The sequence below is a fragment of the Leptosomus discolor genome, chromosome 3 (genome assembly GCF_034619465.1).
Source record: "Leptosomus discolor isolate bLepDis1 chromosome 3, bLepDis1.hap2, whole genome shotgun sequence".
Taxonomy (NCBI): Eukaryota; Metazoa; Chordata; class Aves; order Leptosomiformes; family Leptosomidae; genus Leptosomus; species Leptosomus discolor.
This window is the reverse complement of record NC_141393.1, coordinates 25,303,328-25,319,227: the sequence shown is the minus strand read 5'-3', so window position 1 is coordinate 25,319,227 and position 15,900 is coordinate 25,303,328. Positions and strand designations below refer to the sequence as shown.

The 15,900-nt window shown below is 43.3% G+C and overlaps 1 protein-coding gene across 1 annotated transcript; it reads right to left on the bottom strand.

The window, feature by feature from the left end:
* Positions 1 to 1,301: 1,301 nt before the first annotated feature.
* Positions 1,302 to 15,892, bottom strand: ALKBH1 (alkB homolog 1, histone H2A dioxygenase). Its single transcript, XM_009947891.2, has 6 exons — positions 15,764 to 15,892; positions 12,780 to 12,888; positions 8,170 to 8,332; positions 4,636 to 4,726; positions 3,327 to 3,520; positions 1,302 to 2,812 (listed from the first exon to the last, which is right to left on the bottom strand). The coding sequence occupies exons 1-6, from the start codon at positions 15,887 to 15,889 to the stop codon at positions 2,389 to 2,391; spliced, it is 1,107 nt and encodes a 368-aa protein (XP_009946193.2). The 5' UTR covers positions 15,890 to 15,892; the 3' UTR covers positions 1,302 to 2,388.
* Positions 15,893 to 15,900: the final 8 nt, after the last annotated feature.

The window sequence follows — 15,900 nt, the reverse complement described above, 5'->3', positions numbered from 1 at the left end:
GATGCAGCCCTATTCCAAGCCTTCTTCCTAGGGCTGTTGCTGCCTCTTTGAAATCATGTTCTGGAAGGACAGTTTGCAGACCCCACAGACGTCCTGTGGTTTGCTCATCTGTACTCCACTCTTCTGTGGGCAGGGAACCAACGTTCGAGCTAGGCTGGCAGGCTGCTTCTCTTTGTACACAGAGGACTTTTTCCTTTCTGGGTCATTTCCCATATGCCCATTTCTGGGTCATGGACTTTTCATTTTCTGGGTGTCTGACACAGAATTAGATCAGGGCTGTCTCTCACTCACACTGGCATTAGATACAAACTCGACTGCAAGTCAGTAACTCAGCAAATTCTCAACTCTGTCACATCTAAACATAAGGCTTCAATGGACTGGGTACTTCCCATGACCAATTGCTGTCAGTGGTTTGCAGCATTTACTACAAACTGCAGAGGATAAACAGTACAGCTTCTTGTCCCTGAATCACAGGAACAACTGAATCCTGGAATAAATGATTGCTTGCCATTTATTATATATTCATAGGGAACTGAAGACAGGAGAAATGAGAGCCATGGATTTAAACCTCAGCGTGCAACATGAAGAAACCAGCTCCAGTTCATGACCATCTAGTTCCATGACTCTGCCTTCTCTAGTCTTCAGTGCCGAGTGAGTTGGCAATTTTTCTTCCCTCTCAAGAATGAAGAGCAGACAATCTGCCTTCTCACTGCCACGAAAAGAAATATTCCTCTCCCCTTCCCCACCTTCAGATGCCGCTAAGGGAGCTGTGCTGTTTTCTGGGACTTGGTCAACTTTACTTTCTGGTCATGTTGTAACCTTTCTGCATAATAGTATTCACTCTCCCACGGCTCAGCTGTAAATACACCAGGCCTAGGATACAGAAAGGACATATTTCTGGCATAGAATAAGATATTAAACCCCATATCTGATTATTTTAGACCAAGTTACCAGAGCTCTTTGCGGTATTGTATCAGGAATTAATTGCACACACATACACATTGACCTGCTGTGAAATAAGCAGACCAGACACATTTTCCCCAGGAGTAAAAGCTGCCACATACATATTAAATTGGACGTTGATACTGCAGGCAACACCCCTCTGAAACTGCCCAACAAACCTTGAACTGCCCATAAGCAAAGTAGCCCTGCAGACATATGCAAGGCTCCTCCACCGAGCTGGCAGATGGCAGAGGCAGCAGATCCAAAAGAAGCCTAGCGGGAACAGCACAAGGGATGCAGCAGCATTAACAATACACTGAAATAACAGGGAGAAAAAGAAAAGAAAAACGCCAGCCCAAAACTGATAGAGATCTTTAATTTAAAAACCGAGCAAGTTTATTCATTGGGAAAGTGCAACAAAATACCCCAGGGATAGTGCATTCCACTCCAACAATTAAAATCACATTAAAAAAGCAGATAGGAAGGTCTGAGTCTTAAAGAGAACTAGCACAAAAGCCAGTGCTTTTCTTTGTTTCAATGTATTTATCTTTGGGTGACAGAGATAGTCACCGATTAATTTTCAGGTTCTTAATTTACAACTTCATTGCTTCTACTTGCAAGTCATTCTGTTCCTTAGGGATGCTAACTTGGGACTGGAGGACCATAACCTGCAGACACTTAAGTGGGGACAGTTTTGAAAGAGTGAGGATGTAGGGCTCAGTAACATACTCACTCCTGGGAGGAGAGACAGCTGGGAACTACTAGATATTCTAAGTAGATATTGCCCCCAGTTGTTTCTCTCTAAAATCTGAGGTATGCAAAAAAAAAAAAAAAAAAAAAAAAATCTAGTTCCACCCATAAGAGCAGCTTCTGGTGCAGCTGAGGGGGTGCAAGCATGCAGAAGAGCACAGGTGCTGCTCAAGGGAGCTGCTAATTTCTGATCACAGATCCAGTTTTTGCAGCAGAAATTTTTGCTCTTGGAAATGCTGCAGGTGAGATCTCACACCCATAGCAGCCTATTCTCATTCATCCCTGTGACTGTACTTCAGCTGAGCTTTACAAGCCGAACAGGAATAACACAGAGCAGTTATGTATATTTTGCTAGCACTTTCTGCCCAATGACTTTAAAACACTTTACGAGCATCACTGAACCAAGCTTAAAATTCTCTGACATACAGATATTTTAAAGGGAACCGAGTACAGTAAACATCTGCAACAAAACAGCAATAGAGCTCAGCTCCTGAGCCCCAGTCCTGAACTTACCCTTCTTTTCCTTTTAAATTCTTTTTCTCCCCCAACCTATTTCTTACAACAAGAAGGACTACATTTATTTTGCAGAAGTTTATTAATCCCAATACAGACAAATGACTTCTAGTATGATTACGTTAGTTCCCAGTTCCACGTGGAGGCTGCCTGTCCAGTCCAGGTTGGCATGATCTCCTGGTCTCAGCTGTCTGCATTTGATTTATGTCTCTTGGCTCTGCTGTTCTCCTGACAGTGACTGTTTTCAGAGGGTGCTTGGCCCTCTCTGTTTGTCCCATTTTCCTCTGGAAATTTCTGACCCTCAGCCAACACCTGCCGAATAGTCATATTAATGCGGGAAGACTGCAAGTACTTGGCACAGACCTGCCAATCCTCATCAGAGCTGTGCTCAATGACTGACCCAATAGGGAGGTCTGAAGAAAGTGCTTGGTCCAGGCACGAAGGCAAAGCTGACCCTTCAGGGCTGGGGAGGACGCGGGGCACAGCATGGTACCGCAGACGGCTGAAGCCAGACATCACCATGATATCTCCACTGTGCATGAACATTGCTGTTGGGGCCTCTTCCCGCTTCAGGCCCCCAAGCAAAAATATTGAGGATTGCCCAAAACTAGAGATGGTATGAGGATGGAGAGAGAAGAGAAAACAAGTTCAGGATGAGAACAATTACATGTACGCTAAGAAAATATTAACAGGCTAATTAAAAAAAAAAAAAAAAAAAATCCCGAACAAGAAAACTAGATGGACTTCTGGTAACTTCACAATGAGAACACTGAAAACAGACTGAGGCATGGTTCAAGGCAGGCAAAGCATAAGCAGTTGCCCCACCAGGTTTGAAGATCTGCTGAGGTATTTCTTCCTTGCCTGCTAGTACCCAATTGCCACTCTGCTGCTTTAGAACGGAACTGGGCTCTGTGCAAAGAGCTGTGCCACATCCGCGCTACTCAAGCAGTCTTCAAAGAAAAACCTATGCCCTTGAGCTACAGCTTCCTACTATTCAAATCTTCAGAGAGTGAAGATTATATACCCAATTAGCAAACTACACCGTACCAACTTCCTGTTGGCCACCATCAGAGAAAAGCCACCAATCCTTCCACAACACTCCAGCGCTTTCCTTGACTCACCTGAATGATAAAAGGGGCCGAGAATGGTCCAGTTCAGACTCATCCACATGAATTCCCAGTGAGGAGTCAAAGTGATAGTAGTTCAAGATCCCTGCTTGGGCTTGGAAACCCCGGAACCCACAGGCTGCAGCCACTTGTTCTGACAGGAACGCAAGGTCTGAGGGGAAAGGAGTGTGGTGATTTCCTGAGTATTTCTGGAGGAAGGAGAGTGGAAAAGAACACAAAACAAACCACACCCAGAACATCAGAGCAGCAAATACAATTGGAAATAAACATTGAATGAAAACTCAGAAGTCTGTCTGATAGTCATGGAGAAGGACATCATATTTGCCTGGAAAACGACTACAACAGGGGCAGAACCACAGCAAGTTTACATCTTATCATTTAATTCTGGGCCTATGCCGAGACTACTAGACAGATTCAATTAATCATGGAGTTAATCGTTATATCTGGATGGTAAACTTGAAGTCAGTAGGGTTAGTACCAACATCCTGAGGATCTACTTGGTCACTACCTAAAGCTGCCAATGCAAAGACAGTTCTGTATCTCATCAACAGAGCTCCGAAACAAGCATCTTTGTTCTTTCTTTGAATAATAAGACAAACAGGAATCAATTGCAAACCTACTTTTTCTCTCTCTCCCATGAGTGATTCTGAGAGGACTAGAAGGGAACAACGAAGTTTTTATTAAGGCTACCCAATAATAGGCTGACCTGGTAAATATAAGGCTGCAAGCGGATTTGTTAAGTATCTGCCATATCCTGATAAGACTGCGTGTTCACTCTGCCATCCTTCCTCAGTCTCCGTCTGACTCAATCTTATGAAAAAGTTTATTTTGGTCAGGAGCCCCAAAATAGCTGTCAGTTGGTGAGACTGTACTATACGGGTTCAGACTCTTAAGTTCAAAGTCACATCAGCTGCAGTCTCTTCCTGCTCTCACTCACCCCTCCAAAGGGTAGTCTTCAAGCACTCAAGGTCATTCTTACCTTGAGGAGTTAATGATGCTTTTGTGACCATCCCTTTTGGTAGGGTAAAAATGCTCACTTACCCTGAAATAGTCACAAGTCTAGAGCTGAGCACATGCTACCATGTCACCTTTCACAGGAAAGAACGCAGCAATGGACTTTTGCTGTTAAAGCCTTCACAGTAAACTAATAGAGATTAAAATGTTCTTACAAGCATGGTTTGTTACAGCCTTTCCTCAAGACTGCCTTGTAGGATCATAAGCATTTTATTCCATGATACCCCCTCTGTCTGCCATTCTGTGTGCTTACAGCTATGTAAAATGGAGAAAAACTTAATTTCAGTACCTTAGTATCCCAATTATAATGATAACCAAGGGTCACCCAGCGCAGCTTCTCCAATAAGCTTCTGGGCTCCCGTTTACCGGAACCTTTCCTTCTACAAAGACAAAATGGAAAGAAATAGGGTGTTAATTCTGAGGGGTTTTCTGGTAATGCAGCATACAGTAATGAGATTCACTCATCCATATGACAGCCTATTAAAACCACCAATGCTAAACTTCTGGTTTTAGTGCCATCACTTTTTTCCTCCAAACACCTTGAAAATTCAGTTCTTGCAATTTGTGCAAGCTATAGGGCCTCCTGCCAACTGCTGTCAGTTTGAAAGCTTGTATTTTCAACACGGTACATAACGGGTTATTGGATGGAGACAACACAATGAACTGCTGCAGATTTAGAAGTCAGAATTAAGCATGTACTATTTAGGCACCTGAAAGTGAAAGAACAGAGTCTGTGAAGATCTAAAAGCTGCCAACACAAAGGAAAATATTCTAGGCACTTAATGAAAAATTACAGGAAAGAACAATGCTTTGCCTGATAGTGAAGCGTATCAAGCTGTGTAATACTCCAAAGGACCTGTTAGTTCTACTACTTCGTACTTCTACAAGAAGTCCTTAGGATGGACTGACTCAGTGTTTAGTAAGACATAAGACTGCCCTAGCTAGGACCATACACTTCTTGTCATGTCAAGAAGTCTAGATTGCAGGTGTCTCCTATCCAGACTGCTATGCAGGACAAAACCCTGTTCTTCTCAAGTGACAACCCTAGTGCAGAGGGACTCGGTGGTCTGAAGACACGTGACAATTTACCATTCTTATTTGAAGGTGGCGAAGGCAGGAAGAGACCTCAGGGAGAGGCTTTTACTACAGCCTACAGAAAAGTCCATAAAAAATGCTACAAAGAGTAGTACTATAATAAGTCAGATAGAAACATGCTAGTGACAAATACAGAAAGGAATTTACACATCTATCTTCTAGTCCACTTATTCCAGCAATTCCAACTTCTTTTGTCAAGCCAAGTCATGTATTATGGTAAAGAAAGAAAGGAAGAAAAGGGAAACGTACTCAGAACATCATGATAAACAGCAGCACCAGATGGCTGGCTCTCATTTATAGCCTCATTAGTTCAGTAATGCATGCTCTCTTACAAAACAGGATTCGTGTTTGTGTTGCCATGGTCAAGTCTCAGCCAAGCATCTGCATTTAATGTGCATTTCTACCTGCATACACAGCTTGTTTCTGCCCTTCACCTATACCGTACTGATAGCTCCTAAGCTAAGCCAGGAATAGGAGTAAAAGGCCAGTTTCTTTACCTTTAGTAATTTTTCATATCTCACTGATAATTGAAAGAAAGTAATCTTTCCAGTTTCCATCTTTGTCACAGAGTAATAGCAACTGCAATTACCATAATGCAGCAACACAGTAACTGTCAAATACACGCTGCTTGGAACAGTTTATGGAGCCCACTAGCAGGTAACACAGCATTTAGAAAAGGGAGAGCCCACAACTTGTTCCTCTACATCTTTCAGACAACAAACAATGCTCATAATTAAAGATGTTTAGCACGTGCCTTTTGAAAGTGCCCTTCTTTCGCTACAGCGCTAGAGTGTTTGCACAACAGCAGGAACCCTAATACGCTCGGTAGGTCCTTACTCCCAGAACTTAGCATTTTGTATGCGATTGCTAAGGAGAGGAAAGTCTGAGTGTTATGGATCTGGAACAAACGAGTTCCTAGAACTGTAGCAGCAGGTGCTCCTACAAGAAAGCACAGAGAAATTCTGGTATAACCATGTTAGAAAGAGAACAAGACTGAACAGCAGGGGGGCTTTGGTCTGAAGCTCCTTTTTTTCTTTATTTGCTGGTAAATGGTTGCATCTATAAAATCCCCCCCAGCCTTTTCCTTATACACAAGGATATATATATCCCTTGTAGGGATGCTCTACCCCCTTTTATGCTTTTAATTGCCCCCAGCACTAAGAAAGTATCCCAATTCGTGGAGAGAGCATAACATACATTTCTAGGAACTGTATGGACTCTCCCTACCTTGTGATTCCTGCATCCTGAAAAGAGCAGAGAAGCCATGACCCAAGCACATTTATGCATCTTCCTGATGGCTTTAAAAAGCATTAAAGTTGTGTCCAGTCTTGGAAGTAGACCTCTTTTTAATTAAGCACTCTGTTTCTTCCCTCCCTGAAAGGCTCTCACTCCAGATACTAGACAAGTTGGCTAGTTTGATCCGCTATCCCCTAGGTAAAAGCACAAATACAGCAGGTCGCTCACTTGAAGGCCCAGGCAAGTGCTTAATACAACTGCTGGTGTTTCTGCCAGCCATCACTCTTCCAAACACTGTTTTCAACTGAACTGGATTCAGCTGCAAATTAACCTCCATTCAGGAAGTGCTACTGGGAAATGCCTGTCAAGCTGGAACGGTACCGCACTTTTTCAGCTGTGGGGCACAATGCACAATACTTTCAAAGAACAATTTTTCATCCTTGATGGAACACAAAAAAGGAGTCTGAATTTCTGTAACTAATTTTGACTGAGTCTGGAAAACACAAGTGGGGGCATAACTTCTCTCCTAGGTACAAATATTTAGAAGTTGAAATCTTGCTTTTGCCATTCTATCTCTTGTAGATGTTAAGTGTATTTTTGAAGAAAAATCTCAGCATGTCAATTTTACTAAGAGACTGAGGTAGAAGATGATAGTTGTAGGACACTCTGGTCACTCCATCATGTGAAACAATTGTTACAAAAAACGAGCAGATAAATACCCACATAACTCAAAGACTGTGTACTGTAAACAGCATCTATCTTGTATATGTTTTTATAGGTGACTAATTAAAAAGTCTTTAAAACTTTCTACTTGACTTCAAAACTTGGACAAATTCTCCACTAACTTCCAAATCAGATAGAGGAAAGTCAGCTGTGTCAGCCACAGAACTCCAAACCTGTGGGAATCAGAGTAAATGGGATTGCCTTTAAAATGGTACATTTAATCACCATCTCAGACTGAATGGAAAAAAATCCAAACCAAAAATAAGCAATACTTTGGAAAATGAAACCACAGAAACTAGCAGACTTGAGAAGTTCAAAGAAGTGCAGATAACTGCCTTTCAACTACAGTATACTAGGTCCAACAGCCGACTGGGAAGAAGAGATAGCAAGAGGACAGTGTTTGGAAAGGACCTCTTTTGCCTCAGGAACACTGAGGCCTAGAGGGACCTCATGGTTCCACTTGCCGCTGAGCTTAACAAGCTTCCAAGCACCACGATACCAGCCAGGGTCACTATTTTACATCTGACTAACAGCTTTGGAATAATTTGCTACTCGAAAATCCCACTGCGAGTGTGAAAGCAGAGAATGAACAAGGATGCACAGCAAGCCTTGAAAAATCCATCTTTAACTTGGCATTCTGACACCATCTGTATACTGCCAGCATGTACACCATCTTTTTCAGCTTCTCTTCCCTGCTCGTTTTTCTTGAGCCTTCTCAGAGCTGAGACCTGGCTGTTAGTTTTGACCAGCAAGGTTATTGTAGACTTACCTCAGCTGCTCCTTGCTCTGTCCCCACAGGTCAATGGTCTTCTCAGGAGCCATGTGCAGGTCCAGGTTGCAGACATTTGGTTTCTGGGGGTAGAGCTTGAGACACTGTTTCACCCAGTGACGCTGGCAGCCCGGAAGGAAAGGGTTTGGTATGAAAATAAACCCTGACCACAGAGAAAAAGGGAGGGGGTGGGGAGAAAATATGATTAGGCCTTTACCTGTTTTTTCTAAAACTAGAGCAAAGGACAGGTGTCAGAGGTACTGAAAAAAACACCTTAGACATACAACCACTGATTCTGCACGTGAGCTGATGAAATCTATTAACAGGTCTGAATAGTCAAGATAAAACCTATTGTTTCTTTCAGTACAAAGAAATGGTGGCCATAAAGTAGAAGGCAGGGAGGGCAGACAATGCTGGTCCAAGTAAAAAACAACAATGAAGGACATACCTGTGTAAGGCATATTGATTACAGGTAGATAAAGGAGTAAGAACTTGGAAAGCCAACTGCTTTGGAGTAAATTTGATTTTGAAATGATTCAGCAAGATTTTTCTCTTGAACCCTGTGAAGTTAAATTAATTCTGGCCTAGTTTTTCTAGACTTCAAACTAACCTTGTTGCTGCCTCTGAACTCATACTGTCTTCTTATTCCTCCTTCAGTGTCACAAACTGCAGAGAGCAGTCCATAGGCTGAGCCAGCCTCTAGTAACGTAAACTGTCCTCTCCTTTGCTATATGCTTTTTTCCAGGACAGTCTGGTTGTATCCATCCTTGTATTTTGGTATGGTAATACTCAAAGGGGATGAAAGTCAAATTATATCCAAAGCTGCCTGTTGCTGACTGCAAATACTTCGCAGCCTTTGTTAATTACAAAATAAACATGTAGCTTGTCTGCACATTAATTTAGCCAGGCATCTCAGGCAGAGTTCAAGCAGCAGCCCAAATGAGAGGGTTAGCAGAGATGTAACGGATTGATTTGGTCTATATCTCAACAGACAAGAGTCCTTAACAAAAGATCTGCCATCACCAGGAGTGCTAACAGGATTCTTCACTGGAATTTTCTCCCTAGCACCCAGGGGTGTTTCCTTCCAGGCCAGGGCCGATGGTATTGATGAATCAATGTCTGACGGGAAGATGCTATTAATCTGTATTGTACCTACTCTAAGAATCAAGGCACTCTCTCAAAGACTGTCAATTCAGTAAGACTCCCCAACACAAAATTCATATACAAAGAGAGATAAGGTTACAAGAGGAACAAAGGAAAAGGAGGTTTCAAGGTTTTTGCCATACTGTGTCTTTCTGAACTCCTTAGTTGTATCAAGTTAAACAGAGACAAAAATAGATGAAAAAGGGAGAACCAAGGCTAGGAGTCTCAGTAGGATACAAACTTGCCTTGTGGCCTTATGAAAGTGGTAATAAAAGCACAGAAAAGCTTCCTGCTAGCATATCTCACAGACCTCACAAGATTAAATTAACTGGTTAGAAAAAGAGCCTTCAGTGTATTAATAACATACTGTCATTCATTTCACTCCATTCCCTGCACCTTCAGACTATGGCAGCCTTCTGATAGCTCTGGTTACAAGAAGTTTCTTTGCCAGAAGCATTAAATTTACTTTCTGTTGGCCTCTGCATAGAGCAGAATAATAATATTGCCCTTCTTGTCTACAGCTTTTGATGTTCTCAAAGCACTTAACTACGTTCATGAAATTGCGCTCTACTATGTACGTATTATCTCCAGGTATTAATGAAGGAATTGAAGCCTGGAGGGCTAGTTACACACAGTGCTAGGAACAAGAATCCAAATTTTATGACTCTTGTATCAGAAGCTTAGAACATGCTCATGTCTCTCCAAACCTTTCATTGCTTACTCCTAAAAAAGCAGATTAGTCTACACTTACAAAAGTGGGAAGTGGGCTACTGCTATGCTTCTGATGTCAAGAAAGGCAGAAATCCCTGAATTTCTAACAGTTGCAAGTTTTACTATAAAATTCTACACTAACATTCAAGACTAATAGTTCCTGGGAGGGCCAGTAGTGCTAGAAATCAGTGACTTACCATGCATGAGAGGGAGAAGAGTAAGAAATATATTTCTGTAGCAATCTTTCTGAGCTGGCTAAAGAACACCATAGTCAAGCTTTGAAGGCAATACAATTGAACCTCTTGTCCTTGAAAGAGTTTGAGTGGAATGGCCAAAAGACAAATTCTTTGGGGATCTGTATACTAAAGGAATCTGCCTTGAGGAAACAGATGCAATTCTCTTACTGCAGCAAAATCTTGTGGCACACTAGGAATTAATTTATACCTCGTGAAAGTGGTCTCTGGCCTCAGTCAAAGGAAGGATAAGACACACAGATATCTAGCAACAAGAACAGTCCCTCATAAAACCAATTTGTGTCAGTTACAAAGACCCAAACACAGCATCACCTACACCTCACAGAATTCAGGACACCGCAACAGAAATTCACCTGGCTTCCTTAGTCTGGTATTTCACTGTGGGGACAAAACCAAATTACTTCCCTTCCAAACTAAAGAAATTCTAACTTATTTTAGAGGGCTACTGGGGTAGTTGGTTAAATATCTTACAGTGCTTTAGGATGTCCAGATAAACATAGCTGGAAAGGGATAAAATATTGTTCATGTGTGACTTGATTCTAAACAGGACTAAGAATTTGTTAATGTATTTGAATTTTGTTTTAGTGAAACTCTTTCTTTGTCAAAGAAGAAGAAAATGCAGTTAAATGGAATACTTGTGATCCCCCACCATGTAACTGCTCGGAAAGACATTTAGACAGGCATAAAACAACAAGCGAGACCAAGCAAGGGCAGCTATAATATGACAGGTAAGTGGATCAAAAAACTTGAGAGGCAGAAGAGGTGGAAGCCTTTCTCCTGAAGTTATTCAATTCCCTGTGTATTCATCATGCCAGATGGCTAGTGTGACTGCTTCAGTTTCAGAAATGGTAGGCTGGCTTTATAGCAACCCACACAGACACTGACTGCAGTCTCAATGAACCAAAAGAAACATAAGAAAAAACTAAATCGAACAAATAAAAATCCCTGAAATAAGGATGATCTGGGGAACTACAAACTTATCAGCCTTACCAAAAGCCCTGGTGAAGTTATGGAGCAAACTTTAATGACAATCATTTCCAGACACAAGGTGGTTGGGAACAGCCAGCGTGGATTTACTGAAGGCAAATTTTGTCTAACCAGCCTTACTGCCCACTACAGTGAGATGCCCAGACAAGAAGAGAGCAGGTGATGCTGTTTACCTTGGCTCTTAGCTGAGTTTTCCAGTCAGTCTCCTGCAGCATGACTGGAGCCAAACTGGGGGCTCATAGATTTTACAGGTAAACTAGAAGGGTGAACAAAAGCTGGTTGGGCCACGAGGCTTAAATAATAGCGACTTGATGGTTCAAAGTCTAACCAGTGGCTGTTGGGGCCAAGACTGATAACTACATCAACAACCCAGAAGACGGGATATTCATCCTCATCACACTTACAGATAACAGTAAATTGGGGCAGCAGTGGATACGCTGAAGGCTACTGCTGCCACTGAAAGGGACCTTGACAAACCAAAGGAATGGATCAACAAGAACCTCAGGAAGTTCAATAGTGATAATCCTGCACCTGGGGCAGAATAACCCCATGCAGCAGTACGGCCTGATGACCAGGGAGCAGCTCTGAATCAAATGACCAGGGGGTCTTTGAAGACAAATTGAGCCCCGGTCCGCAGCGCACCCTTGTGGCAATAAAGGCTGATTACACAGCGGCCTATATGAGTAAGGGGCATCATAGAGAAGGTGGCACCAGATTCTTCTCAGAGCTGCACAGCACAACTATGAGAAACAACAGTCACAAATTACAGCAAGGCAGATTTTGATTAGATAAGGTGGAAAAAAAAAAATCACAAGAGTGGCCAAACACTGGAACAGGTGCCCTGAGAGAGGGTGTATAATCTCTATCCTTGAAGATTTCCAAAACTCACCCACCCATACAAAGCTCTAAGCGACCTGATCTAACTTTCAACTTGACCCTGCTTTAAGCAGGGACTTAGACTAGACCACTGGAGGTCCCTTCCAACCCAACACCTTTCTGTGATTCTACCAGGTGACCTGCAAACCTAAGATCCATTTCAGAGCCACCGAAATAACCTGCCTAATGAAATTACTCTGTACCTTAAATAGGACAAGAGGTTCTTACTCGCTTATTGTACACAGTGTTCTACACCAGCAAGTAGCCAGCACACTTCAGCCCTGAAATGACTGTATTTCAGTCAGTTATTTGATTTTCATGATATACGTTGAAGAAAAATAGATGCTACAGAAATATAAAATCTCTATCAAAGGCAACATGAATCCATTCTCATGAGGAATGGTCTGGTGGACCAGAGACTGTGAAACAACTGGCCCTTCTGTTCTCACCTTCATATATATTGCCACATCCTACCCTTCAGCTGACTTGTTTGTCCCCTTGTACCTAAAATAACATTAAATTACACTTCAGCAAACCAAAACAGCTTTTTCAGGCAGGGCAAGGAAGGTAAGACGGAAGATGCTTGAATCTGAAGCAACAAGGTTGTGTTTAATTTTTCTTGAAATCAGAAATACCTACCTGGGTACCCATTGAGGCCATAGGCTTTCCACTGGCTAATTGGCTGTAATCCTGCTCTGTAGGCATCTTGATCACTGACTGAAGAAATACTGAGCTGTGATCTGAACACCTAGCAAAAGAAGATAGATCTGGTTAAAAAAAAAAAAAAAAGGAAGAAAAAAGGGAAAAACTCATCTAAAATTAGCACCTGTAAGAAAGAGTACTACCATATTCCAAGGTAAGTCTTGTGAAAACGCCAACTGCACCACAGAACTATTGTATAAGCAACTGTGACCAGAATAGGACATGCTGCTAACAGAGCTAGAATATACTGAACAGAAGAATAAAAAGGTACCTACAGCTTTTACAATACTTAAGGATCAGGAGAAATATCGTTCATTCATAAAAAAACCTCTCAAACAATTGATACCAATGAGAAAAAAATTTGGCACTATTTATCCATTTCCACGGTAAAGCATGACCATTATAAAACATTCTGGTAATTATCAATCTCCATTAGACAGCAATATTTAGCACCCATAACACTTTAGACCTTCAAAGAGTGTTCCAAATACAAGTTGCTCATGATCCCATACGGTATTCTCGGGTGTAATTTACAGGAGGAGAACTAGTACAGTGATGAAGTGGCCAAAGTTGTCTGATGTGAAGGATGCAGAAACCCTGTAAATTCTGAATACCACATTGCCACTTCCATGTCCAACAGCAGGGTCGACAGCTCAAGGCTTAGGGATATAGTTTCTTGACGTACTCTCTTGGGTTACAATAACACGTGTATAAGCTGTAATAAGCCAACACTTGCTGAAAAAAACAAACTCATCTACCGTGTTCCCACTCCCTTCTTCCCTTAGGGCTGGGAAACATCTCAGGGAGGGCAGGGTAGAGGCAGATTGGTTTTGTTCTGGTCCGCAGTCCAGGTCTCCATGTGGCTGTGCAAAAGCACAGGCTTGTATAAAGAAATAGCTGACCAGGAATACCGGGAATAAGCAGGCAGAGACAGGCAAGGCTTTGTTTATGACAATTTAAAGTGTATATGAAATTAAGGCCTTTTCACACAGACTCTGCAGCGGCGACTGTGTAAATCTGTCTCTCTGCAGGCTGACAGCTCTGGTTAACGTCTTCTGAGCAATGGGGCTAAACTGCGTACATAGAATTTGTAAGAAAATTTTAAACTACTGCTGGGCAGCAGCTTCTGGCAACATGCTCTGTTTTACCAATTTTTCAGCTCTCTGCTGAAAGCAGCTTTGCGACTGCCAGCCTTGAAAAGCTTAGTTCAGAGTCCTGTCTGCAGAATGCCCCCAGGAAGGCTCTTCCTTTGACTAAGGCTCTGCCTCCTCTCTGTCTGCTCAAACTGCTTATGCACCACTGCTGCCAGGCCTTCTGGAGAACAGGAGCTGTTTCTATGCTGAAGAATTGCATCTGCTGAAACAGTTAAACCCAGTGGCAGGGCAGCTGGGGTAGTCACACTTTACTGAAGAGCACAATCACTTGAAACAATTTTCTGAGAGAAAAGGAAAAAGAGTATCTGGGCCAATCTGCCTGGCCTGTAGCTCTCCTTAAAGAGAAAAGCCAGATGTTTTTAACCTAGGGGAAAGAGGATTAAAAGATGCTTCCACTAGTAAGCTACCAACTGATCTTAGAAGGTAACAGGCACAAAAAGAATGATATGGAGAGGGGACAGATACTTGCAATGCTTTCAAGTACTTCAAATTTCCCAGAAGGACTGTAATGCTGGAATCCTTTATTTGATAAAGGACTGCTGCAAGCTCAAGAAAGGCTGAAATGTTAACAACTCCCTTGTTTAATGCTAACGCCATGAACAATTTCATATGGGTCAGGTTTTGTGTCCCATTAACAATATCAAAATTATAGCCTGAAAAGATAGAAAAATATATATTCCAATAGGACAGTAAGAAGTAAAGGATAAGCATTTGAACCCTGAAAAATTAGGCAAAGTTTCATTTTAACTATATTCCCTACTGCTTTTTTTTCATATAGGCTCATATGTAGAAAATCCCCCATTAACAATACTTCAGCAGATATCAGTTATCATTTTGTGAGGTGACAAAGCGCAAGATGAGTTTGAAGGATCACTTCTCCATCACTCGAGACATGGTAAACTACTGACCATAACAGACACTATTTTCAGACGTGTTCCTGACTGCATGTCCCTAATCCACTGCAACGGCTGGACTTGCCCTGATGGCTAAGCCAAATGTTTATTGTAAGGGAGTAAGAAAGGAAAAGAAACTTTACCAAGGGGAAGACAGCAAGAACCTTGAGCTTGCACTGCACGACGAGTGTAAGCTCATTCCAGCTCCTTCTTCAGCTCACCCAGGTATTTCAGGGCCAAGACAAGGGCCAGTAGGCCCAGGAAAAAGTGTCAGCTCCAATAGTGAAACTTGCTTTTTTCCATCCACGTATTCCTTTGCTTCCCTTAAGTAGTGCATGGTTCTCTTGGAGGCTTTGGAGATCCCTTCCTGCAGCGCCGAGAGCCCATTAAACATTATGGGAATGACTAAACCAGCAACAGCGGTAAATCTGCGAGCAGGGGGCGTGCTGCCCAGGGGCGCTGACAGAGCACCTTGTGCCCTCGGGCAGAGTCCCATAACCCCGCAGGCAGCCGGCCCAAGGGGGCCCTGGGCAAGCCTGCCTCTCGGCCCTGCGGGCAGAGGGGCCCTGGGCGCTCCCAGCTGCACACCCTTCCTCTGCGGCTCCTCTCGAGTCACGCCACTAGTTCTGAAAGCTTACAGCGACCCGCGAGAGGCTCAACGCCGGAGGGCAGCGTCCTCCAGCCGGTAACGGGTGGGCATTAGAGGCCTGGCGCCGAGCGCGAAGGGAAGCAGCAGGTGGGGAGAACAAGCTGCAGCACCGCAGCTACAGCACCGCGCTGAAACACCGCGACACCGCTCAGAGGGCGGGGCGAGCTCGGAGCGCGCCGCCCGGCCCCTCGCCACCGGGCGAAGGCAGGAGGACCCCGGCGTTACCTGGGCCCCCGGCACGGAGAAGTCCACCACTCCCAGCAAGTCCGACGCGTCGCGTTGCCGGTAGAAACGAAAGAGCCGGCGGAAGGCATCCTCCCCGCCCTCCCGGGTCAGGGCCGCCGCCGCCATTTTGGCCAGGC

Excerpts from the sequence above, each read along its gene's own strand:
- ALKBH1 (XM_009947891.2), bottom strand. The coding sequence starts at position 15,889 with ATGGCGGCGGCGGCCCTGACCCGGGAGGGCGGGGAGGATGCCTTCCGC. Across the intron at positions 8,333-12,779 it reads TGGCCTCAATGGGTACCCAG|GGTTTATTTTCATACCAAAC; the intron begins GTAGGTATTTCT and ends CTCTGTGGTCAG. Across the intron at positions 4,727-8,169 it reads CAGAGCAAGGAGCAGCTGAG|AAGGAAAGGTTCCGGTAAAC; the intron begins GTAAGTCTACAA and ends TTGTCTTTGTAG.